Source organism: Acomys minous, assembly GCF_964271855.1.
Source record: "Acomys minous genome assembly, chromosome: 17".
Lineage (NCBI taxonomy): Eukaryota > Metazoa > Chordata > Mammalia > Rodentia > Muridae > Acomys > Acomys minous.
This window is the reverse complement of record NC_140500.1, coordinates 1,114,235-1,139,634: the sequence shown is the minus strand read 5'-3', so window position 1 is coordinate 1,139,634 and position 25,400 is coordinate 1,114,235. Positions and strand designations below refer to the sequence as shown.

Here is a 25,400-nt window from a genome sequence, read left to right as displayed (position 1 = left end):
AAATAAACAGCTAATAATGTGATTACCCATGTTCTGTTTTAAGTACTCCTTATCACCCCTATCAATAGTTTATTTCAAAGCTTCCCACTCCAAATTTGAGTAGCATTAACAAGAGCTAAAAATTAAACTTACAATGCTTTTAAGAGCTCTTATTTTCTTCCTAAATATTTTAAAACACAATGCAGAGAAGCATAATAACATTAAAGTGCCAAGAAGCTAGGGATTAAAAGTTTTGTTAACTTGGCATTGTCTGTGAGACGTTTACAACAGGCTAATAACTGGCCTACATCTAAAGACAGCAAGCAGTAAGGCATCTGCTGTTTCTACTATCCAAAATTTGCTGAGATATATTGCTTTTCATTCAATGGAGGTCAAAAATTAAATTAAACTCAATAAAAATGATTTTAAAGGAATGTTAAATCTGGACTATACTGGTTGTGATGGCTCTTCTTTTTTTGGGGGGGGGGGCGGTTTCCAAGACAGGGTCTCTCTGTGTAGCCTTGGCTGTCCTGGACTCGCTTTGTAGACCAGGCTGGTCTCGAACTCACAGCGATCTGCCTGCCCCTGCCTCCCGAGTGCTGGGATTAAAGGTGTGCACCACCATGCCCGGTAGTGATGGCTCTTCTTAATTGTCAACCTGACAGCATCTGGGCTTAACTAAAACCCCAAAATGGAGGGACACACCTGTGAGGTATTTTATCTTTGAGGTGGGAAGACCTACTTTAACTGGGCCATGCCTACTGCTGCAATGTATATAAGGACAAGGACACAAAAGAAGGAAGCGTTTCTCTCTGCCTGCTTGCTCCCACCTCCCTAGCACTTCCTCCTTCACTGGCATGAGCGCCCACTTCTTCAGGATTCCAGTGTCTACTGGAGATCAGCTGAGACATCCAGCCTGCTGGTGGATTCCTGGACTTTCGGTTGGTAGACAGCCACTGTCGGACTAGCTGGAGCACAGCCTGTAAGTCACTGCAATCCCTTTTCTATATATATTAATTCTATAAGATCTGTTGCTCTACAGAACCCTGACTAATACACTACTTAAAAACAAAATTTATAGCATGAGAGTGAAAAAGAAGTTAAATGTTTTTAGAACAATAAAATGGTACTGTACCATTACTGAGCCACCTTCAGGAATGTGGAGTTTGGAAAGGTTGTTACTGTCCTTCTCAACATATTTAACTAGTAGCTGCATTATAGCGAGTATTACAAGAAACAGTGTGCAGCCCAGGGCTCAGGCCCTAACCCACCGCACCTGGGAGATTCAGGGGTAACCACTGTACACAGACAACATTACTTAATCAAAGAAGCCGTGACCGACGTCAACAAGCAGCATGCTGTGTCACTGATGACAAGCTTTACCTCTTGAGGAAGCTCTAATTTAGAGCGGTCCGTTCCTTCTCTTGACTGAAGACCCATCAGATAAGGGACAGGGGCATCAAGAAAATGCAGCAGAGAAGCAGGAAGGATGGGCACATAGACATGCTGCCACTGAAATGGGAACAAGAGTGTGGTAATGCCTTCTGCCACCGTCATGAGGCGCTGATAATCTGTAATGAACAAGAGAAATACAAGGGAAGAATACAAGTAAAAACAATTGCTGCAGTAAGCCTAAGAATATTAGAAAAAAAATCTGTTAAAAATAAATTTTTTGCAGCTGGGTGAGGTGGCACATGCCTGTGATCCCAGCAAGCTGTGAATTCGAGGCCAGCCTGGTCTACAGAGCAAGTCCAGGACAGCCAAGGGTACATGGAGAAACCCTGTCTCAAAAAAACCAAACAAACAACAACAACAAAATCAAACATCAGTAACTCCAGTTCCAGTGGATCTGATGCCTTTTGACCTCTCAGGACACCAGACACATGGTGTACATATGCGCATGAGGCAAAGTATTCATACACGGCAATGAATAAATCTTTAAAAAATTGAGAAATATTTCTTTATGATTATGGAGAAAGTAGGTCAATTCTAGCCCATCATAAGCTTGTAGGAACTGTGAAAACATCATCACCACTCTTTGCTTCTTGAAACCAGTCGTTCCTGAGTAATTTTCATCTTCCTCCTCTCAGTCTTCCCAAGGTCTTACTGTATAGACCAGACTGGCCCCAAACTCGCAGAACACCTTGTCTCTGCTCTGCCTCCCCAGTGCTGGGATCAAAGGCATGTGCCCACATGCATCCACAGCCCTGAATTCTCTTAAGATGTTGACGAATAAAAAATAAGATTGTTTTTGGTATCTAGCCTACTGAAAACGTGCAAGATTGTTGCCACGAGTCTCTTTCATGTATGTATATACTTACACAATCTCTAATTCTGAGGCTAGTTATTCTTTTCTTGTATTATAATCAGAATTATATTTATTTTAATACTTATTTTACAAGTATAAAAAATCAGATGTAAGCAATCATATTCATACTTTCTATATTTACAGACTATTACATGTAAGGATAAAAAGAACCAAGTAATTAAAGGCTGGATTTTTGTTTCTTGGTTTGCTTTTTGAGACAGCCTTGGCTATCTTAGAACCCAATTTGTAGACCATGCTGGTCTCCAACTCACAGAGATCTACCTGACTTTGCCTCCTAAGTGCTGGAATTAGAGACGTGCACACCACACCCAGTTCTGAGCTAACTTATTTACCAGAAGCAGCGCTTGTCTACAACACTATGCTGCCTTCCCAAGCAGTCTGCCATGGATGCTCTGTGCTTCACATGGTCACAGTCCCCACTTAAGCCCTTGGAGGCAGACAAGCATGTTTTATAGTTAGGGTGGAAAAAAACTTTGAAGCTGAGTGTGGTGGCGCACGCCTTTAATCCCAGCACTTGGGAGGCAGAGGCAGGTGGATCTCTGTGAGTTTGAGGCCAACTTGGTCTACAGAGTCTGGGACAGTCAAGGCTACACAGAGAGACCCTGTCTTGAAAAACAAAAACAAAAAAACCCAAAACACCCCCCCCCCCCGCAAAATAAACAAAACAAAAACAAAAAAGAACTTTGAAAGGTAGTAACATGCTCAGATCATAATCTAAGAGAGATGTAGTATATAGAGAATATCAACACTGCGCACTAGAGCAGGCCGTGTGAGCCCTAGAGCAAACCATGTGAGCCCTAGAGCAAGCCATGTCAGTAATAGAGCAAGCCATGTGAGCCCTAGAGCAAGCCAGGTGAGCGCTAGAGCAAGCCAGGTGAGCGCTAGAGCAAGCCAGGTGAGCGCTAGGGCAAGCCAGGTGAGCGCTAGAGCAAGCCAGGTGAGCGCTAGGGCAAGCCAGGTGAGCGCTAGAGCAAGCCAGGTGAGCGCTAGGGCAAGCCAGGTGAGCGCTAGAGCAAGCCAGGTGAGCGCTAGAGCAAGCCAGGTGAGCGCTAGGGCAAGCCAGGTGAGCGCTAGAGCAAGCCAGGTGAGCGCTAGGGCAAGCCAGGTGAATGCTAGAGCAAGCAGTGTGAGCGCTCTATTGGGGGGCAGAGAGAGAACCCAAATAAGTTTAGTTTGGTTCTCATCTGGTTTTGCTAATAAATCAGTTGCAAAAGAATCATTTTCAGAGTTGTTTTAGATGTGAAAACTGAAGAGATTATGGGTTTGTAAGAATTTCACAGGATTCAGTGTATACAACTGAGGTAAAACCTGGGGAAGACCTTATAATTATATTTTACAAAAGGTTAAGGAAAATGATCAGATGTTACTTGGTTCATTTGACCAAGCATTAAAATAAAGTTCTTTGTTAAAAAAATTGTGTCATTCTATCATTAAAAAATTTTAAGATTTATTTTTATTATTTTAAAATTATGTGTATGGGGGAGGGGACTGTGCACATGAGGGCTGTTGTCCTTGGAGTACAGAAGAGGGCGTGGGATCCCCTGAGCTGGAATTAAGTAGTTGTGAGCTGCCCTACATGGGTGCTGGGAACTGAACTCTGGTCCTCTCTAAGGGCAGTAGATCATCTCAACTGATGCTGGAGAGATGGCTCAGGGGCAGAGGACCCATTCACAACTCCAGAAGATTCAATGATCTCTTAAAAAAATTTTTGTTGTTGTTGTTGTTGATGATTTGGAAATTTCACATAATGTACCCAATTACATTCACTTCCCAGACCTCCTAGGTCCAGCCCCATCCTTGTGACTACTCTCAAAACAAAAAGAAAAAAGAACAAAACAAACAAGCAAAAAAAAAAAAAAAAAAAAAAAAAAAGAAGTCCAATTTGTGTTGCCCACATTCGTTGTAGCATGGCCAAACTCCCAGTGGACAGCCCCTTAAAGAAAACTGAGTCCTCACACCCACACCCCCCAGTGCCACCAACTGTGGAGAGCTAACTTCAGCATCCCTGTCAGAGTTTTTTAAGAGTACTCTTCAAAGGCTTCCTTAGATGACTTCCTACATCCAAGAGCACCAGGCATTCATGTAGTGCACAGACATACATGTAGGTAAAACATTCATTCACATAAAATAAATTTAAAATTAAGTAAAAAATTAAATTACATTTATTTATGTAACTGGGGAGGGCGTCTTAGGACAGCCTGACAGCGCTGGTTCTCCTCTTCCGCTGTGAGGGCCCTGGGATGGAGCTCCAGCATCGGCTTAGTGGCAGGCGCCTTTACCTGCTGAAGTGTCTTACCAGCTCATCTCCCCCCTCGACTTGAAGCAAACACTTTCAGCAGATATTGCATTTTATAAATACACTGGAGAATCATGCTGTACTGCCTGAACTGTATGCATTTTGGTACCATAATTCTGCATACTTCTTTGCAACTTGACCTGTAATGGAGGAATCTTTCATCCGATCTTACTGAACAATCATTTTTAATGATTACTTTTAATAATCGATAATACTGTGTTTTAAACATCCCAACTGCACTTGAAATCTTCACTGTCTGATAACTTTTTAAGACTGTAATTTTAGGTGAAACTTACTTCCTAAAGCAAATGCCAGGTGGCCTGCAGGGTAAGGTCAGTTCTATGAGCAAATGGACATCCGAGGTCCACGGAAGCACTGCACTAGGAAAGCTGGCACAGCGAGGTAAGAGGCCGAGGCAATACACAACAAGCTGCCTGCTGCTCTTTGCTAGCGCTCAGACACAATGTCTCAGGTGGGGAGGAATCCGAGGCATTTACTAGTCAGACTAATGTTGCTTCTGCAGGGTTGTTGCATGATGTCATTACTCCATGGCACTGTCTCTCCTCCCTGCAAACTCTGTTTGGCAAGAGGACTATCTGCCCACCAAGCACATCACCAGCGACGACACACACATGCATGCACGCACACGTGCACGCACGCACACAGCCCAGGCAGGACATGAAGGTCAGTAATTAGCCATAAAAAGGATTAAATCCAGACAAGACACAGGGCCACTTGCCTGTAATCCCAGCTACCTGGAAAGGCAAGGCAGGAGACTCACTAAGTAGAGGCCAGCCTGGGTTATTTAGTTGAAACCAAGTTTCAACAGCGCCCCCTACCCCACACAAAAGAGCAAATTCAGAGAAAAGATGTCCTGAGATTCCACACTGCAGCCATCCATTTCAACCTGGGATTATAACTTTTTTGTAACCTCACTACTTACTGTATTTTACAGGTATACCTAGTTTAAATAGAATTGTTTGGATTTGTGTCCATATGAGAGTAAAAACTACTTATGCATGGTGGCACCTGGAAAGCTGAGGCAGGAGGATCATCAGCTGGGGACTAGCTTGGGTTGCACAGTAAAAAGTCATTTCAAAAATAAATATTTGAAAAATAAATTAAAAAAGTCAAAATTTCAGTAGGAGAGAATATGCAAGTATTCAGAAAAGAAACTGTTAATGGGGAAAACAATCACAGTGCCTTGGCACAGCCATATCCACTGGGGACGGCGAGTCATGGAGCCAGCGCAGCTGCTGGATGCAGTGGCAGCCGAGCTGAGCAGACGCCGCAGCCACTGTCCTTCCGTCTCTTACGCTTGGGCTTTGGTTTCTGCCCGCTGCATTCTTGGGAACTTTCTGCACTGTGATTCACTTTATGTCTTTTCCTGAGAAAAATTTCTCTTTTAAGGAAACCCCTAAAATGTACTTTATCTGGCCACTATTTGCAAGTCTTCTTCATGCCCTGGAGATCATTAAGCACAGATAAGCACATGGCTGGATGAGGCCATCGCTCCAGGGATCCTCCTGGGGGTCTGCCCTGAGCCACCTCAAACAGTGTAATTGGTGCAGGGTAAACAGAGACAACTGACAAACTCTGACTGACCAGAGGAATAGGTTACAGATTCAAGATCTCTTTTTATTATAGGCTTAGAGTGCTCTGAAAATGGAGTTTAAAGATTGGGGTGGTGGTGGTGGTGAACAGGTACACCCCAGGAGGAACAGGACTCAGTAAATAAGACAGACTAAAATAAACTTCCCCCACTTTACAGTGTAGATGCTGAGACATAAACACTGGCAGCCCGAGAGCAGGCTGTCACATAATAACTGTGTTCGCTTTGGAGGGGACATTCTTTAGATTCTTTAAACTGGAGTTATAGGGCTAATAATAATAATAAAATCTGTTCCACTTATATTTTCTAATTGTGACTGAATTTGTAACCCTGGGCATGTAATGAAATATCCAACACAATCTGTACCATCTGGATATTCATCAGTCTGTCTTTTTCTGGGAGACTTGTATAAATAAATAAACATCTGATTGCTTCTCAGTCAGAGCTTCGAGATTCCCCGTGACCAGCACCCGACTCACTCCTCTCTGTACTGCCCCTCAGCAGAGGAAGTCACCTCCACCCTCACCCGGAAGGCCCAGCACCACCTCTTGAGATATTCACGTTAGTTAATTTTCTGCTTGCCTAAGCACATTATAAGGAAAATCCAAATATCGGTTACCAAGCCATGGTTCTCAGCCACCTCATGGAGAACGGTTAGCAAACGGCCCACGCTAACCATGCACACACAGATGCCACAGTGCTCAGAGTCCTGCTTAGAACTAACTTTAACATCACAATCTTTCCTTTATATTTATTTGTGTGTGTGTGTGGGCACAAGTGCTCTATGGTACCTGTGGAGGTTACAGGTCAACTGTGGGAGGTGGGGCCCTGAGTGCAGGTCATCGGGCTCGGTAGCAAAGCCTTATGAAGCATGCTAAGCTCACTGTGCCAACTGCCTTTCTAAACGATGGTATAAGTTAGATCCAACTTTAGAGTCATTTTAATAGGTTTATGTATACATTGCTCATCATAATACTTTATAGAAAATTGTAAAAATGTGGAAGCAAAAAATCCTACTCTTCTTATTGCTCTTCAGTCAGTCAAACCAAACAACAAGGAAACCACTCCAGGAATTAACTGGGTTTAGCTGGGTGTTGGTTGCACACACCTTTAACTCCAGCACTCCAGAAGCAGGCGGATCTCTGAGTTCTCGAGGCCAGTCTGGTCTACCAAGTGAGTCCAGAACAGCCAGGGCTACACAGAGAAACCTTGTCTTGAAAATCCAAAACCAAACCAAACCAAAACACACACCCCCACAAAAAAAAAAAAAAAAAAAAAAAAAAAAAAAAAAAAAAAAAAAAAAAGAAAAAGAAAAAAGAAAAAGAAAAAAAAAGGAAAAGAAAGAAAACAGACTTGCTTTGGATTAGGAGTGTCAGAGTGAAGGGCTCTGTGATCTACAGTGAGCACAGACTGTAACTGGGCTAAAAAAAGCAGGTTAGTAGCAGAGCATTTGCGCAGTGAGACCCTGGTTCCGTGTGTGTGTGTGTGTGTGTGTGTGTGTGTGTGTGTGTGTGTGTGTGTGTGTGTGTGTGTGTGTTTGTGGATCACATAGTAACATTGCTTGTTATTCTTTTGTGGTTGCCTAAGCCTTACAGAAAAGTACAGTTTAGATGTGAGTACCAGATCAGACTGTACCAACACCAAGGGCTACCTGTGAGAAAAGATCAGTTCTAAGGCGTCAGTGTCTAGTTTTATATTTCTCCATCATATGCCAGATAATGTGAAAGGCTAGCTTGGAGTTTTAGGAAAATAATATGCCAATTACCCATTTAATGCTCTTCCGCTCCAAGTCCACTCAGTTATTATAACTGGCTGGCCTCTAACAACAATTTTGACAATGAAAAAAAAATTAAGCTTTGCCAGTAGAGGGCAATGGAGACACAGCATAGCACAGTCACAGCCAACTAGTCCTGCGTGTTCATCAGCCACAGTCAACAAGGGCCTTGGACTTTGTCTTGTTAGATTAGTGCTAGGATCAGCTGTGGTCTCCAGGCCACATACTGACAAGTAACCTACTGGCCTTCTCCGTACCTTATGACTAGGATTTCCTCATGAGGGGTCCACTACAGCTCTGAGTTATGGGTCCCTACTTAAATGTGTGAGCGTCATTGAGGACCTTCTGAGTTTCTTTCTTTCTTTTTTAAAGATTTATTTATTATGTATACAGTATGATCAGAACCCATTATAGATGGTTGTGAGCCACCACGTGGCTGCTGTGAATTGAACTCAGGACCTCTGGAAGAACAGTCAGTGCCCTTAACCACTGAGCCATCTCTCCAGGCCCCTGAGTTTATTTCTTTACAGCTTAATAATAACTCATATTACAATCCTCTCCCTAAGTTATTTTGTGGTTTCTGTCTCCTAGTTGAAGCTAAACTGAAAGGTAAAGGAATTTGAAAAATCAATCTAAATTCCTAGCAAGTTGGCTAGCTAACTTGTAGTTGGGGAAACATGCAGTTTCCTGAAACACACTTTCCTCAAGTAATGGTGGTTTGTAAAGTGGGGTATTTTCTTGCTTTATTTATAAAACACCATGGGAAGTAAAAATGAATCACATTTTTCTCCTGTCTCCTGAACTGTAAAGAGATTGGGTTCATTTCCTCTTTATTATCGTTTCCCCACTTGTAAATGCTCTATGCTTTTAGTTTTTAATTCTCTACAAGATTGGTTGATATATTATACACGTTTTAGTAATGAATTAATTGGCAGAAATAGATCATTCCTTTCAGTTGAATCAAGAAATAAAAAGCAAGGGCTGATAATACAGTAAAATGCTTGCCTAGCTCATGCAAGGCCTCTGGACCCAATCACTAGCACAGAAAAAAAGAGATGGAAAAAAAAAGCTTTTTTTGCATGCTTGCACGAGCACACGTGTTTTATATGTGCGTGTCAGGGGTTGATGTTAGATGTCTTCTTCAGTTGATTTCCTCCTTATCTTATGAGACAGGGTCTCTCATTGGGAGTAGCAGTTTGGCTACCCAGGCTTGGCCACTGACCTCCGCGAACCTGTCTGTTTTCATTACTCTGTTCCTCAGAGCTGAAGTCACAGGTGTGCACCACTGCAACTGGCTTGTACATGAGTGACAGGGACTTCAGCTCACACATTCATGCTTACCAGGCACGCCCTTTCCTGACTGAGCCATCTTCCCATTCAGCATTATCTCAGTGTTCTATTGCTGCAGAGACGCCATGACCGAAGCAATTCTTAGAAAGAAAAGCGTTTAATTGGAGCTGGCTTACAGTTCAGAGGGTCCGCTGACATCACGGCAGGAAGCATGGCAACCCACAGACATGGTGCTGGAGAAGGAGCTGAGAGCTCTCTACATCCTCAGACAGGAAGGAAAGAGAACTACCAGACCTGGCTTGGCCTTCTGAAAACCTCAAAAGCCACCCCAGTGACAATGCTTCCTCTAACAAGGGCACACCTCCCAACAAAGTCACACCTCCTAATCCTTTCAAATCGTGCAGCTCCCTAAGCATTTAAGTATATGTGATGGGAGCCACTGTTATTCAAACTACCACAGGCGTATTTGTTTGTTTACTCACTCACAGATTTATTTATTTAGTTTTTCAAGACAGGGTTCCTTTGTAGACCAGGCTGGCCTCAAACCCACAGAGATCCATCTGCTTCTGCCTCTGCCTCCTGAGTGCATATGCCACCATACCTAGCTTCCACTCAGCATTTTAAAATAAAACATTTTTTTATAAAAGTTTTGTCCCTACTGATTCAAAAAGATGGATGTTTGACAGCAGTTTGTCTTTTTGTTTTTTGTTGTCCTGGATTCACTTGGTGGAACCGGCTGGCCTCCAGCTCCCAGAGATCCACATGCCTTTGCCTCCCAAGTGCTGGGGTTAAAGGCATGCGCCGCCACGCCCAGCCATGCCCAGCCCCACAGCAGCTATTGTAAGGCAAGCCTCAGCATGGCACCTGGGGCTTTTCACGACTGGCTCTTGTCTGCCTCATTTATCACTATTACCTTCGCGCCCTTTGACCTCCACATGCACACCGTGGCACACATGTGCCTGCACCCCCACAAAAGAACATTCACACACACTCACACACTCTTTTCTCTCCTCTCTCTCCAAAAGTCCTGAACACAGCTTGAGCAGGTAAGACGTCTGGGTAGCTAAACATGAAAACATAAGAACCTGAATGCTATACTTGGTGGCGCTCACCTTACTTGTATTCTTAGCACTGGGGACATCGCTTGGTTAGCAAATAGGTGCATAGGATTCACAAAGCCAAGGCTCAATTCTTAACACCATACAAACTAGACATGGGACACAGATCTGTAACCCCATCACGTGGGAGGTGGAGACAGAAGAATCAGAAATTCAAAGGCATCCTTGATAACATAGTAAGCTCAAGGCCAGCATCAGCTCTGTGAGACCCTGTCTTGAAAAGAAAAAGAGTATTTTTATGCTGCTGGAAACTGAACCTAGGGCCTCACACATGCTAGGCATGTGCTCTATCACTGAGCTGCAGCCTCAGATCAGCTACCAGAAGGAAAGATTCTGAGTAATATCAAAGTAAGAGTTCCTATTCAAAATTTCAAAGACAAGTTAGGTGTGGTAGAACGGGCACATACTTGGTACAGCATGTATGGCCAGGCACCTGAGACAGGAAGATCAATCACTAAACACTCCCAAGCTAGCCTGATGATCTAGTGAGACCGATCTCAAGTCAAAGTCCAACCCCAGCACCCAGGGCAGGACGACCAGGAGTTCAAGACCAGCTTATGCTGCATAGCAGGCTTGAGGCCCCAAACTCTACCTCAACACAACAACTGAAAGGAAAACTAGAGCAAGCCAAGCCGTCCGTCAGGCGGCTCCATGAGGCGCTGGAGCTCCTGCCACTCTTGCGAGGACCCCGGGTCTGTGGGTTCCCAGCCCCCATGTGGCAGCTCAGAGCTCTCTGTAGTTCCTGTTTCGGGGATCTACCACTCTCTTCTGATATCTGATGGCACCAGGCACATGTGGTGTACATATATACGTGCAAGCAAAACAGTCATACACAGAAAATAAAATGTATCTAAAGAATTATTTTTAAAAAAGCACTGAGTTTATAAAAGCCAACCTAGTAGAATGGACAAAAAAAATGTAATGAGAAAAAAAATCTGATTCAAAAAACAATTTACAATAAAGAAAAGATGGAAAAAAAGGCAAGACAAATGGTCAGGCTTAATAAAAGTTTAAAAATTCTTAAAATGGAAAAGCCAGTTATGACGAGATGGAAGGAGAGCCGCACACAGTGGCCAGCTCCTGTAACCTTAGCGCTGGAGACGAGGCAAGAGGACCAGGAGCTCAGGCCTGGTGACCAGCACGGTGACCAGCTGACCTGCAGCACACAGGGCAGCGGCAGCAATGACAGAAACCCCATCCTACTCAGCAAAGTGGAAGGCGAGAACTGACTCCTGAGAGTTGTCCTCTGACCTCCATACTTGTGATTTAGCACGTGTTTACAAAATTAAAAGAAAGCCAGAGATAGGGGAGCGTCCAGGCTAGTGAGCACTCTGAGGCGCTAAAGCAGCAGCGTCAAAGAGGGCACGGAAGCTCTCCCTGCATCCCTTCTGGCTTTGTGCCTTCCCTTGGGCCGTCCCTGAGGCGCACTCTTCATAACGGGCTGATTACAAGTCTATAGAGGGTTCTTTATTACTTCTGGGAATTGTTCTACCAAATTTCCAAACCCAAGGAACCAGGTTTGGTGGCACAAATCTGTACCCCTAGTTCTCCGGAAGCTGAGGCAGGAGGATCATGAATTCAAGGCCCATGTGAACTATATATAGTAAACTGCCTCAAAAACAAAAAACAAACAAACAAACAAAAAGAAGGGGTGAGAGGGTATCGGGAAAACTGAAGTTTCCCAGAGAAGAACACGGGTAGGCCAGGCCTCCACTGATGGGTGGAATCACAGCATTCACGAAGTCAGCTGCACTGAGCTGCTCGGCACCTAGGAAGCATCAGCCATGGCGTCTAGACGAAAGGTCTCTTATTTGGTAGTCATATTTGCTAGAATGGTCCAGAGCTGTGGGCATGCAACGTGCGGAGGAGAAGAAAGGGTGAGAATCCTACGCTGGGTGTGGGGACACTGAGGCAGAAGGATCATGATAAACTGGTATCATCCGGAGCTACAGACTTAGAACTTATTTCAAGCTCTGAACCCAATAAAAAAGAAAATAAAGCGCAGGGACTCTGACTGTGGGTAGTCACGTGGTCCTCATGGTAGGTATGGAATCAGATATGCAAACATTACCAATGGGATGCAGAGATGGAGCCAATTCCTGGGAAATAGTTTACATATAAAGAAATGCAAACCAATAATAAAATAAAGAAACATAAACTCTCCTGGTTATTTAAAAGCTAAAATGAAATGGAAGGAGAGTGTTGTTGGTGCTGGAACAAGCTCAGATTTCAGTGGTCTACACTTGACCACCAGGTTCAAAGCTGCATCCGAAGGCTAAACGTTCATGGACACAACGGAGCACTTCTGAGGTCTTGGGTCAGCAAAAGGGCGGGCCACTAGGAGAAGTGAATACAACGCCAAGTTACTCATTTGTGGAACATCCACATCCTAGAGACCTTTATTGTGGTCTCTAATTCGAGGTGGTATTTTTGTTTTTCACTTTTTTTTTGAGACAAGAGTTTTGCTTTGTAGCCCTGGCTGGCCTGTGGCCAACCGTGTGCGCTCCCTTCGGGAGGCCGTAAGCTTACAGAGGCCCTGGGTCTTTGCCTCTCAAGTGCTGGGGCCACAAACATGCGCCACCACAGCTGGCCTTTTGATTTTTAAATGTTTCAGAATAGAACAAACTTGAACTGACATAGGAGCCTTATCTCACCATGGGACAACAGCACATGATTCAGGCACACTCACAGGGACAGCCAGCCCGGTGGACAATGAAAAACACTGTAAGGTCTGTGTAGTTCTGAGGAGGCCTGGCCTACCCGTGCATCAATGCTGAGAGGAGCAGCTCACACGAAAGGCAGATGTGCGCACATAACAGCCCTATGATAACTGGGATCCTGTACCCTGACTATGCCACAGTCTTAGCCAAACGCTGCTGTTCATGAAGGGTTACTGATGCGGGCACTTCATGCACTCTTACTGTTATAAACAGAACCTGAGCTTCCGTGAATTCGCTCATGCTACAATGTCAACAACACTTAGATTATAGGGATATGAAGGTCATGAGCAATGAAGTGGTACAGGACAAAGGTTCTTATCATGGGTTCTAGTGGCTTTTAACTGTCAGTTTGACATATCTAGAATTACTGTGGAAGACTGTCCTTTTTTTTTTTTAAAGTAATTTATATATTTTTATTTCATGTACATTTGTGGTTTGCCTGCATGTATATCTGTGTGAGGGTGTCAGAATTTGAAATTACAGACAGTCGTGAACTGCCATGTGGGTGCTGGGAACTAAACTTGGATCCTTTGAAATAGAAGTCAGTGCTCTTAACCGCTGAGCCATCTCTCCAGCCCCAGGGCGTCCTTTTAAAAAAAAGTTTATTTGTTATTATGTATACAGTGTTCTGCCTGCATGAACACCTGCATGCCAGAAGAGGGCACCAGATCATATTACAGATGGTTGTGAGCCACCATGTGGTTGTTGGGAATTGAACTCAGGACCCCTGGAAGAGCAGACAGTGCTCTTAACCTCTGAGCCATCTCTCCAGCCCTGGAAGAGTGTTTTAAATAAGGATGTTTTGGATTAGGTTAACCTGGACATGTCTGTGGGGTTTGTTTTGACTGTTCACTGACTGTAGGAGGACCCAAGCCACTGTGGACAGCATTCCCTAGACAGGGGTCTTGAAATGTATACAAATTAAGAAGTCTAACTAAGCACAGGTAAGCAAGCAAGAGGCTCACTGCGGCCACTTCCGCAAAAGAATAAATAAAAGTTATAAAATAAATAATGTAAAAAATGTTGATGAGATTTAAACAAGGGTCTTAACACTCTGGAAGGTAGATTAACTAATATTTTAGTTAATATAATTTATATATGTTAATATGGATTTAGGTGAGATAATTTAGTTAATAATAAAAACAGCTGATATTTTCCCACCATTAAGGCGGTCTAATCAAGTTTTGTTTTGTCTCAGTCTGGAGAGATTTAAAGCACTAGAAGTCAAAGCTCTCAAGAAACATGAACTATGGTGCTGGAGAGACAGCTCAGAGGTTAAGAGCACTGGCTACCCTTCCAGAGGGCCTGGGCTCAAGTCCCAGCACCCACAAGGCAGCTCCCACTGCCTATGACTCCAGTTCCAAAGGATCTGATGCCCTCTTCTGGCCTCTCTGACCACTGCACACATGTGGTACATATATGTACATACAGAAAAATCCATACACATAAAGTAAAAAATAATAAAAACCAAATAAAAACATAAACTACAACCTGCTTGGGCCATAATCAAGATTAAGGATAGACAAAGGGTTACTGTCTCTTGTCACAACCTCTTGTAAAAGGCCTGAAACCTAATTCACGGGTACATACAACATGGTCAAGAGGTTTCTGGAAAACTTTACAGAGGGGTCCCATGTATTAAGGTCCCAACATCTGTTAACATAGGCTATAATTAGAGTTTAGGATGTCAAGATATTAGGTTATATCAGACAGTGGAGGCATAGGCTTTTCATCTTTTAATCCCAGCATTTAGGAGGCAGAGGGAGGTAGGTCTGTGAGTTCAAGGCCAGCCAGGTCTACAGAGTGAGTTCCAGGACAGCCAGAGCTACACAGAGAAACCCTGTCTTGAAAAAAACAAACAAACAAAAAGTTAGGCTTGAAGGAATTAAAGTAGAAGTCTAAAGTGAATTAGAATATTTAAACAGGGTTTACACGTTTTTTTTTTTTAAGATTTTATTTATGTATATGAGTGCTCTATCTGTATGTACACCTGCTCACCAGAAGAGGGCATCAGAGCATACAGATGGCTGTGAGCCACCATGCGGTTGCAGGAATTGAACTCAGGACCTGTGGAAGAGCAGACAGTGCTCTTAACCGCAGAGCTATCTCTCCAGCCCCCACATATGCTTAATGGGAATTTTTTCTTTATGTAGTATGTACTATTATAGGGTAGAAATTATATAAATTCACTTTTTGAGCCACACTCATGGACTCACTGCAGCTATTTTACTTAAACTATCAGTCAACATTTTAGCAGGCTAAACATGCTGAGTGGGAATGAATCATAAGACTTCCTGAGCAAACAATTAAGCCAGAAGCTGGAGTGCTGACACAAACTGCCCGCCGCAGCTGGGGAAGCCGCAAACACCTGTGCCTCCTAGTAACGGCTCCGGGCAAAGGGCTGCAGAGGCTCCATTCCAGGAGCAACTCTGAGCTGGCAACTGGTACTAAGCCAAACAGTTCCCAAGGTTGAAGAACATCAACTAATCTTGAATCTTGATGTACTCAGGTATCTTGTAAGGCTAGGGGCCTCTCTAAAGGGAGAGCTGCATGACAAAATGGAAATAGTTTATGCTGGATCTCGTCAGCACTGGAATGCAGAGATTCACACAGTGCAGGGCATCTCTCTCCTTAGGACTGGCTGAACTGTGTGAGCATCTGCCAGCTCTACTGCCACGTGGACATGGCACCTTGCAACCGGCCAAAACCAGGCTGCTTGGTTCATGGGTGGCAGCTCCAAGCAAATGAACACCCTGTTTGGAAGTTCACTATGACAACTGAGGAAGCTAAAAACAAATCAGCTGACGGACCGAGGAAATCACACGGTGTTCCTGTAGCAGTGACAGAAGAGCAGACACCTCGGCAAAGACTCTCACATCTCAATCTTACTAACTCATGACTTGGTCACATGGTCAAGATGGATGGGCAGCCCCATGTATCTATCACAATTGGCCCAAGTAAGTCTGCCTTACTGCTTCACACCAGTGAAGCGCACGCACTGCCACGGCCAGGGCCGGACAAGGCCACACGTGCACGTAAGCACTAGTCATAGCACTTGGGAGGTAGAGAAGCGAGAATATCCTTAGCGATTCGTGAGTTCAAGGCCAGCCAGGACGACATGAGCGCCTATCTCAAAAAAAGACAATTTTAACACACTAAGGTTATGTTTACCATAAACTAAGTCTAACAGCAGATCTGCCTACTGGGGGAGCACTTGCCTAGCATGTCCAAGGCAGCCCCTGCCCTTGCGAAAATCTAATACTAAAATACTAGCCAAAACTGGTCCAATTCTACTGCTTTTTGGATGAGTATAATGGAAATATAGTTTCTATTATCAAAATAGCTGGTTTTTTTTTTGATTGATAAACTATGACCAACAAACTATGTCTATTTCACGACGACTAGCAATATGTAATAAAACATCTTCAGGAAAACCGGTAAAGGAGAGGAGTGCCTGGGAGGCACACAGGGCAGGAACAAGGGCTGGCGTGGGGGCCTAACAGCTCATTTCCTCTGCGAAAAGCCAAAGGGCGCAAGCACGGCCCGAGAGTGTTCTAGAAGCGTTAGTGACGGGTCAAAGTTAGACACTGGTGTTTAAATTCCAATCTTTCATATTTCCACTGTTCTTCTGGAAAGAGGACCATACTCCAGCTTATACTGTCTGGCCTCATGTAACCTTCAAATATTCCTTTTTTTCTTTCTTTCTTTCTTTTTTTTTTTTTTTTTTTTTTGACTTAAGGTACTAGGAAAGAGCCTTGACTTCCTGGGTGCATTCTCTACTTTAAAATTTATAGTTAATTATCACTGAAAAATGTCTGTAATGTAATTAGTCTCTACATAGGAGACTGAATCTGTCCAAATAAATTGTCGACTAAAATTACAAATCACGTGAGGTGTGGTGGCGCACACCTTTAATCCCAGCACTCGGGAGGCAGAGGCAGGTGGATCGCCTGTGAGTTTGAGGCCAGCCTGGTCTACAAAGTGAGACCGAGGCTACACAGAGAGACCCTGTCTCAAAAAACCGAAAAATATTAAAATAAAATAAAATAAAATTACAAATCAGTTTAATGAACTCTTTCATCATTGAAATCCACCTTAGATTCACTTTGGATTTTCTCAGTAATTGTTTGGTTCTTGGAGCATCCTTAAATCTTATGGCATACATTTATCAAGCATAAGTAATGAAGTGGCAAATATGCTTTCAAATCTTACACAGAATCACAAAGGGCAAAAAAATGGCACCAGCGTGCAAATCAACACAATGACTCTTTTACTCTGTTCATTTAAATGTCTTTCTCTAAAGGGAGAGAAATTATCAATATTAAAAACCACCAAATTGCATTCGCACAAGGCTTTTGTTTCACACTCTATATTTAGTATGATACCTTTATCGTGTAGCTGAAAAATGAGAAAATAATTTATTAAGTATTGAGATAGGTAAGGAAAGATTACATATAGCTCCAGTGCAGCTACCAACATGGTTAGTTGTCTGCAGAGAGACTGGTATAAGCTCAAGTTTTGGAACTACCACTTTGTTTACTTGCACTATGATTAATTAGCACACCTGTGCCTCAACTTCCCCCTGGATAAAAGGACCATCAAAAATAGTCTAAGAGTTCTATACAGGTCTTCTCATTGAACTTCCACAGTTAATCAGGGGTGGGTGGAAAAACATTCCTAGAGAGACAAGGGGACCTTAATTTTACGCCTGAAAATTAAGTCACTCACCTACAACAACTACAGTTAATAAGGGACAGAGCAGAGATTTGAAAGTAAGGCTTTTATGACTTCTAAAACCAAACTGGTTCAACGTTTTAAAAAGATTGCTTTCTTTTACGTGTATGAGTATTTTGCTCGTCTGATGTGCAGGCAGAATACTGTATACATAATAAATAAACAAACAAACAAATATTTTAGAAAGAGGAAATAATGAGCTTAGGTAAGCCATTATAGAACTCCCTAATTAAAAAAAAAAAAGCCACACTGGAACACATTATCAAAGACTATTATGTAGGACAAACTGAAAAACCTCGTGAAAGGCTGTCAACACACAAATAGTGTCAACACACACACGAGACGGGGAAGCATAAATATAGCCTGCTTGGCTCAGTTTCACTTATAATTTAAAATAGAAAAATAAAAAAGCAGAGTGAAAACGCAGCGTGACAGCCGCACACAGCTCTGCCAGCCTAACCATAAGGTAGCCAGTGCAAACCCAGTTCTGCGCCTTGTTCCGCAAAGTTCCAACAGCACCCAGAGCAGTTTACAATCGCCTACAACTTACATCTATTAGGGCACAACCATCTCTGTTTCTTATGTAAATTCACAGTCAGATGGAAACAGGTATACCTTTTTTTCAATATTAGTCATCAAAAACATATTAGTGAAACAAAACTTAACTTGTTAGTATCTTAACTAAGTCTGTGTTAGGAATAAAAGATACAGTAAAGACAATACCTTCTGGGATGTGGAGGCTAAACCCACAACTACACACAGCACTAGCAGATCTGCTGCTTTCTTGCTGCACATCTTTCTCACTCATGCAATGCTCCTGAAAACCAAGGTCCAAAGCCGTCGCCTCAGCAGGCTGCAGAGCAAACATTTCATTTCTTTCTTCCAAACGCCCCCTGAATTTTCATGGGAAGCCACCAATTTGCAAAGAACAGAAAGCCCATAATCCACTCACGGAAACAAGCTTCAGTGATCTAATGATGACTGTATGTAGGGGGAAAGGGTTGCTTTCCTTAAAAAATAAAATAAAAAGCCAAAAATGGTAAACATGACACTTTGGATTCCTCCGTGTTCATCTCGGCAGCCACTGTCACTTCAAAGAGCAGCGACCTCTGCCCTGCCACCCAGCCACGCCGGCTCTTTTTATGTGGATCACAGAGACTTCCGATCATTATTAGATTCTACAATGAAATAAAGTAGTTCACGGCAAACGTACTTGTTTTTAGAAGACAAAGTACCCAGCACCTACCTTGTGAGTAGAGAAGGGTCTGCATCTCTAACAGCACACAGGTGAACACCTGCACCAGGTTCTCCAGGCCCAGGAGCTCAAAGGCCTCGCGCAGAGGGTAGTCAGAAAGAGGGAGTTCGTTGGGGCCAGGCCTCTGGCAGATGATGGGTTCATACACACCGTAAAACTTGAGTGACCTCCCTGGAGGTGGGAGGGGCACCTCATAGAGAATATTATGGATGTAGCTCTCGAGCGGCAATGGTGGCGGCTGCTGGGAGGTGACTGCCTTGTAAAGCTGGAGGAGGAATTTCTTGCAGGCTTGCATGAAAGGCAGAGGGGTGATCAAACATATACTCTTTGAGACATACAAGGTGTCTCTGTTGATGTCGTAAGAGTTGTATCGCTGGAGTTTTAGAAGCGAGGTTGCATCTCCCTCATCGACACTGCTAGCCAGCGAGTCCATGCTGCAGGAGGAGGAGGCACAGACGCTGCCACACTGCTCAGCGTGGTGCATCTGGTACAGCGTCTGCATGGCCGTGCAAATCTGCTTACTTGTAACTTCCTCATAGAAGGTGAGGACAAAGCCGTAGGTGCGAGAGCCGTCCTCCCGGGTGATGATGAACGAGTGGAACTGAGGTTCTTTACTGTCAGCTTGTGTTCTGAACGACAGCCCTTTCGGCATGCACAGCTGTGGAGAAATGGGGGAAGGATCAGAATGCCTTTCATGAAGAGCTTCAAACGCAAGGGGGGGGGTGGTGCTTTGCTTTTAACAGGACTCAAAGGACAAGTTTCGCCCATATTTAACTTTAGCAATAGCTTTAAATCAGAAACAGAGTGTACGTCCTTCTCTCTATTTACAGATAAGGTATTCTCAAGAGAAACAGATGTGGGGCCAATTGGGCTCAGCAGGTGAAGGTACTTGTCTCTAACTGTAAGCCTCAAAACCTTCACTCAATTCTTGGGACCCACAAAGTAAAAAGAGAGAATTTACTCCTAGAAACGGCCCTACCCCCACATGCATGCACACACAGAAGCAATAAATAAAGTTAGCAAAAATTTTTAAATTAGATGTATACACAAAATGAAAAAAATTCACTGCATGGATATTATACAAAGAGGGTTTTATTTACAATGAGAAGACCAGGGTGGGAGAGCGCTCAGCAGGAAAACACAGTTGCTGTGCGGGGAGGGCACTGTCTCCTGCAGGCTGTCTTCTGACCTTCACACAGTGATGTGCACATGACAGACAGTCCAGATGCACACACACAAAACCACACAATAAATACATGTAAAATATTTTTAAATTTTTAAAAGAGAATGAGATCTTTGGACTCAGTAACCCAGCTTTTAAAAAATGCTCTGACCTTAAACTAGACATGAAGACAGAGTAGGTTGAGACACTTTACAAATATTTCAGACAGGGTCGATATAGCCCTGGCTGGCATGAAACTCCCTACGTAGAACAGGCAGTCCCAGAACCTGGAGATCCAGCTACCTTTGGCCCCAGAGTGCTGTCTCTAATGATGTGTAGAGCTGACTTGGTGGTGGGGGCTCAGCTGAGGCAGCCCTGAGGGCAGGAGTGTGGGAGAACTGCACTTGCACACCAGGCGGCCTATCTGGAGCAGTGGTGGAGAGCTCACCCTAGTGGTGCTCTCCTAAGGGAGAGCCAGGACACTGACAGCTCAGCTACACCCAGGCCCAGATCTGGGGTTCTGAGTTGGCCCACCCCAAAATCTGTACCATCTGTGAACAGTTGGGATGAGTAAAAGGACCGGGTCTTGATGGTCCTAGCTGCAGGGTCTCCATGACACAGGGCAACAACAGAATAACTAAAAAGCGCCAGTGAGGATCCAGTACTGATGATGTCACAGAAGCCAGAGGCCTCGAGCCAGAACAATGAGTCACAGCAAGTGGAGCTGTGTGAGCAGAGGGACACACCGTGGGACATTGCTGTACACCTCAGCTTCCACAGTGAGGTACTTTTTCTATGCTTTGCTCTTGTTGCTTGTTTTTGTGTTTTTTATGTTGAAGGGAACTTGCAAGGGCGAAGAGTGGGACTGGGATGCCTGGTGTCAAACTCACAAAGAATCAACAAAAAGTTAAAGAGAAAAGTGCACTGGCTAGCTCTATTGTTATAGTGGTCATGGCAGTGTTTCGGGGTAACAGGCGAAGGCCCCTTTGATTAGTGAAAAGAAGTTAACAAAAATAAAAACAATAGTTATCCTTTGCATAACAGAAGGACTGAAAATTAAGGAGACATGAGAACAGAAAAAGTCCCCATTCTCCAGAGTCAGGTGAAGTTCAAGACTTGCAGCACATGGGGCTGGGGAGACGGCTCAGCACTAAGGAGCACAGCGTTGCTCTTCTAGGGGACCAGGATTTGATTTCCATTACCCGCATCACAGCTCACAACCGTCACTGGTTCCAGGTGACTCTTCTGGTCTCCATGGAACCAGGCATGCACGTGGTGCACAGACATACATGTAGGCAAAACACCCTTAGACATACAATAATTTAAAAAATTATTTTCCTCTGCAGTACTTGTAATCTAGGGTGGTGCTGCTTTATCAAGCTGCAGTGCTACACAATCCTAGCACAGGGGTCACTTTATGATCTCAGGTTTAAGTTCCTTAGCAACCCTTTGAGTTATAACTTCACAAGAGACCAAAAATAACGTACACTTGGCTTTCTTTCTTTCTTTTGAGACAGTATCACTCTGTAGCTCTGGCTTTCACAGAACTCATTATATAGACCATGCTGGCCTTAAACTCACAGGTCCTTGCCTGACTCTGCCTCTGCTTCCTGGGTGCTGGAATTAAAGGTGTACATCACTACACCCAGCCACATGTGTCTATTTTAAAGATACATAAGTGTAATTCTCCCTTGAAAAGCCCATGCACCTGCTGGGCTCAGTGTCCCACACCTGTGATCCCAGCGCTCGGGGAGGCAGGGGCAGGCAAACTCCTTGAGTTTGAGGCCAGCCTGGTCTACAAATTGAGTCCAGGACAGTCACGGATACACAGAGAAGTCATATCTCAAAACAAACAAACAAACAAGTCCACATGCATCGTTGGGCCTATTTCACTCCTTCCCTAAGCACTTCTATGTTCACAGTCCCTGAGTATATCCCAGTCCTGTCCCATTCAAGCCAGTCATGAAACTTCTCTAAGGACAAAGTCAGGGATTCTAGGTTTGTGTGGGTAGAAGTCGCTGCAAAGATGTGTTTCTGTTTTTGATGGGCCCTGTAAATGCAGACATCATTTTTTGCCAGTTTGATTAAATACACTGCTTTATCCTAAAATAATAAACTTTGAAAATGAGAACCTTTTTATTTACTAAAGCAGAAGGTTAGAACAAGGTATTTAAAATCACGCGATGGGTCTTTTAAAAGGGCAACTCAGGTTATGGATGATGATGTCTTATAATGAGTTCAATGCTTCTAGTTCCATCAACTCTTCTAGAACCTTCCTTGCATGGTCCCCACAGTAAGAGTTCGAGTCATTGTCGCCACCCCTGCCCCCACCCTGCTCTGTTAATCCAGATGGGCTGCAGCAAACCCTTCCTAGAGTCAGGGATAACCAAGTATGTCACACTGACTCAACTCCACCATGCAGTGTGAGACACATACAGGCCAGACATGGCTTTATTTGAACAAGACTAAACAGATGACTTTGCACAGGAGGACACAGTTAACCATCCCTATTGTAAAATGCAACGCAGTAACACATGACGCACGACACAGCTGACAAGGCTAAAAAGGAAGCTCCACCTCTCTCACTGGTCACACATTCTGAAGTGTTAAAGTAACAAATAAGAAGACTGACTGGGCATGGTGGCACACACCTTTAATCCCAGCAATTGGGAGGTAGAGGCAGGTGGATCGCTGTGAGTTCGAGGCCAGCCTGGTCTACAAAGCGAGTCCAGGACAGCCAAGGCTACACAGAGAGACCCTGTCTCGAAAAACCAAAGGGGGCAAAGAAGAAGAGTGGTGGCGATGGCCGTGCTGCGGCGCACACAGCAGGCGCACACAGCATCACAGCAGGCGCACACAGCAGGCGCACACAGCAGGCGCGCACAGCAGGCGCACACAGCATCACAGCAGGCGCACACAGCATCACAGCAGGCGCACACAGCAGGCGCGCACAGCAGGCGCACACAGCAGGCGCACACAGCAGACCACAAGGACATCACCTCTGTCCTCTTTTGACTCCCACCTGCTCCAGCAGCAGACAAGAGCGTCAAGGTTTGATGGTGCTTAACAAACGACCAGTGCCCTCAGGGAGGGGGGCTTCTCCTCGCCTCAGCAAGGGCCAAGATCCACGTGAAGGGGGAGACTGGCAGTGCAGTGCCGGCTGGAGCTGCACAGGGGATCTGTGCGGTGTCTGACATGAGCTCACCCTGAATCTGGACAGGCTTGGCTTCTTCTTACTTTGACTGAACAGCTGCTAGATGGGAAGACGGAGCAGGAAAATCAAATGTCAGAGTCACTGGGTGAAGAGGACAGTTGTAGTGACGGCAGGACATCCATTACTACTGTAAAATTTGCTCCCAAGCAGATGGGTCTGATGTAGCAGCCTGTTCAGCAGATGGTACAGTAAGAATGTGTGAGGCACCAGATGTTAGGAATCTCAGTGTCTCTGTAGAGTGAAGTCTCATGTGAGCTGAGATGGAGCTGTACTTCTTGGAACACTGCCAACTCTGTTTACACTCACTCCTCCATGAGAGCTATGGGAAGAGATAACAGTGCAAATGCGAAGGCCCAGGCTCAGAGCTTTTAGCATAAGGCAGCGGAATTCCTGTGACGGCCACTGGTCCTGCCCATGCTGCTGCATCTGCTACAAATTTGACGAGGTCTTTCCACATTCCGGCAAATACCAACCAAAGATGGAAGAACTTTCACACTGACACTTGTGGTCCAGCAAAATTTGAAATTCATACTGTGGCTCAGTTTGATAGTCATATTGTAAGCTAGGATATAACATGAACAATTCCAGCATCTTCAGGAGATGACAGCCATGTTAGGTTGTGGGAAGCTAATGACAGGGACAATGAGAAATGTATTGGGACTCTGGAGAGAAAGGAGCCCAGCACATGGGAGCTCTCAGCTCAGAAACTCAAATCCTTCATTAAGCTCAAATATTCAAAGCTTCAAGACTCATTAAGTGGATCTTCCGCTGGCTGAAAACGAGGCTGAAACAGGCTGGAGCCATGCGTGCATTACTGCTTCCTGCATGCACACAGGAAGGCAAACTCCTTTTCCTTTTCCCGGTGCCATTTGATTTCTCCCCAAAATACATTAGCAGCCCGCTCACTACTAAAAATAGCATATACAATTTTTTGTACTAGTCAGTTTATTGACACTGTAAATAGAGAGGTTTTTGTTGAGTCAACATCACCAAAACAATATATTTTTTGTAAATGTTCTTGAAACTTGGGTTTAAAACTACAGATTGTAAATATCCTCATAAATAGCTAAGAAGAAGGAAATATTTTGTTCCTTTAGAAAATGTAGGCACATGCCTTCCATTTTATAAAAAAAGAATAAAGCAAAATCATGGTTTTTATAATTTTAATCTGAAATTGAACAATGTTTTTCATAGATTAAAAAAAGAAAAAGAAAACTGGCTGACTGGAAGCTGTCACATTGTATGGCGAGACCAAACGAAGACCCAACACGGTGACGGACGTGCGGGTGATGTCCTGGCCTAGGAAGCAGCCTGTGAGGACACAACACGGTGATGGACGTGCGGGTGATGTCCTGGCCTAGGAAGCAGCCTGTGAGGACACAACACGGTGATGGACATGCGGGTGATGTCCTGGCCTAGGAAGCAGCCTGTGAGGACACAACACGGTGACGGAAGTGCTTGCTATATCCTGGCCTAGGAAGCAGCCGGTGAGCACCAGTCTTCACCTGACATCCATAGTCAGCCTACAAACCACTGTAGTACTGAACACACTTGCCAAACCCACCCAAAATCAGATTTCTATGCTGAGTATTTTGCGTATTTACTGTTTTTAAAACCCAGTCTTCTACAGCCAGGCTGGTTATATGGCCAAAGATGGTCTTGACTTCCTAATTCTCCCCAAGTGCTAGGATTAATGGTCTATGCTGTACTATGCCTGGATCTTTATCTTTAAAAAAAAGATTTACAGCCGGGCGGTGGTGGCGCACGCCTTTAATCCCAGCACTTGGGAGGCAGAGGCAGGTGGATCACTGTGAGTTTGAGGCCAGCCTGGTCTACAAAGCAAGTCTAGGAAGGACAGTCAAGGCTACACAGAGAATCCCTGTCTCAAAAGCCAAAACAAACATAAAAGATTTACTC

At 44.2% G+C, this 25,400-nt stretch overlaps 1 protein-coding gene across 3 annotated transcripts in view; it reads right to left on the bottom strand.

Annotated features, from left to right (window-relative positions):
* Positions 1-25,400, bottom strand: part of DENND5B (DENN domain containing 5B) — a 138,384-nt gene that overhangs the window by 72,372 nt on the left and 40,612 nt on the right. For 2 of the 3 annotated variants that reach the window (XM_084764852.1, XM_084764851.1), the window contains 2 exons: positions 19,099-19,765; positions 1,363-1,550 (listed from right to left, as the gene is read on the bottom strand). In XM_084764852.1, the coding sequence (XP_084620978.1) occupies positions 1,363-1,550; positions 19,099-19,765 (855 nt within the window). Of the gene's footprint in view, positions 1-1,362; positions 1,551-19,098; positions 19,766-20,817; positions 20,899-25,400 lie in introns of those variants that run through there. The other variant, XM_084764853.1, reaches the window with a different exon arrangement.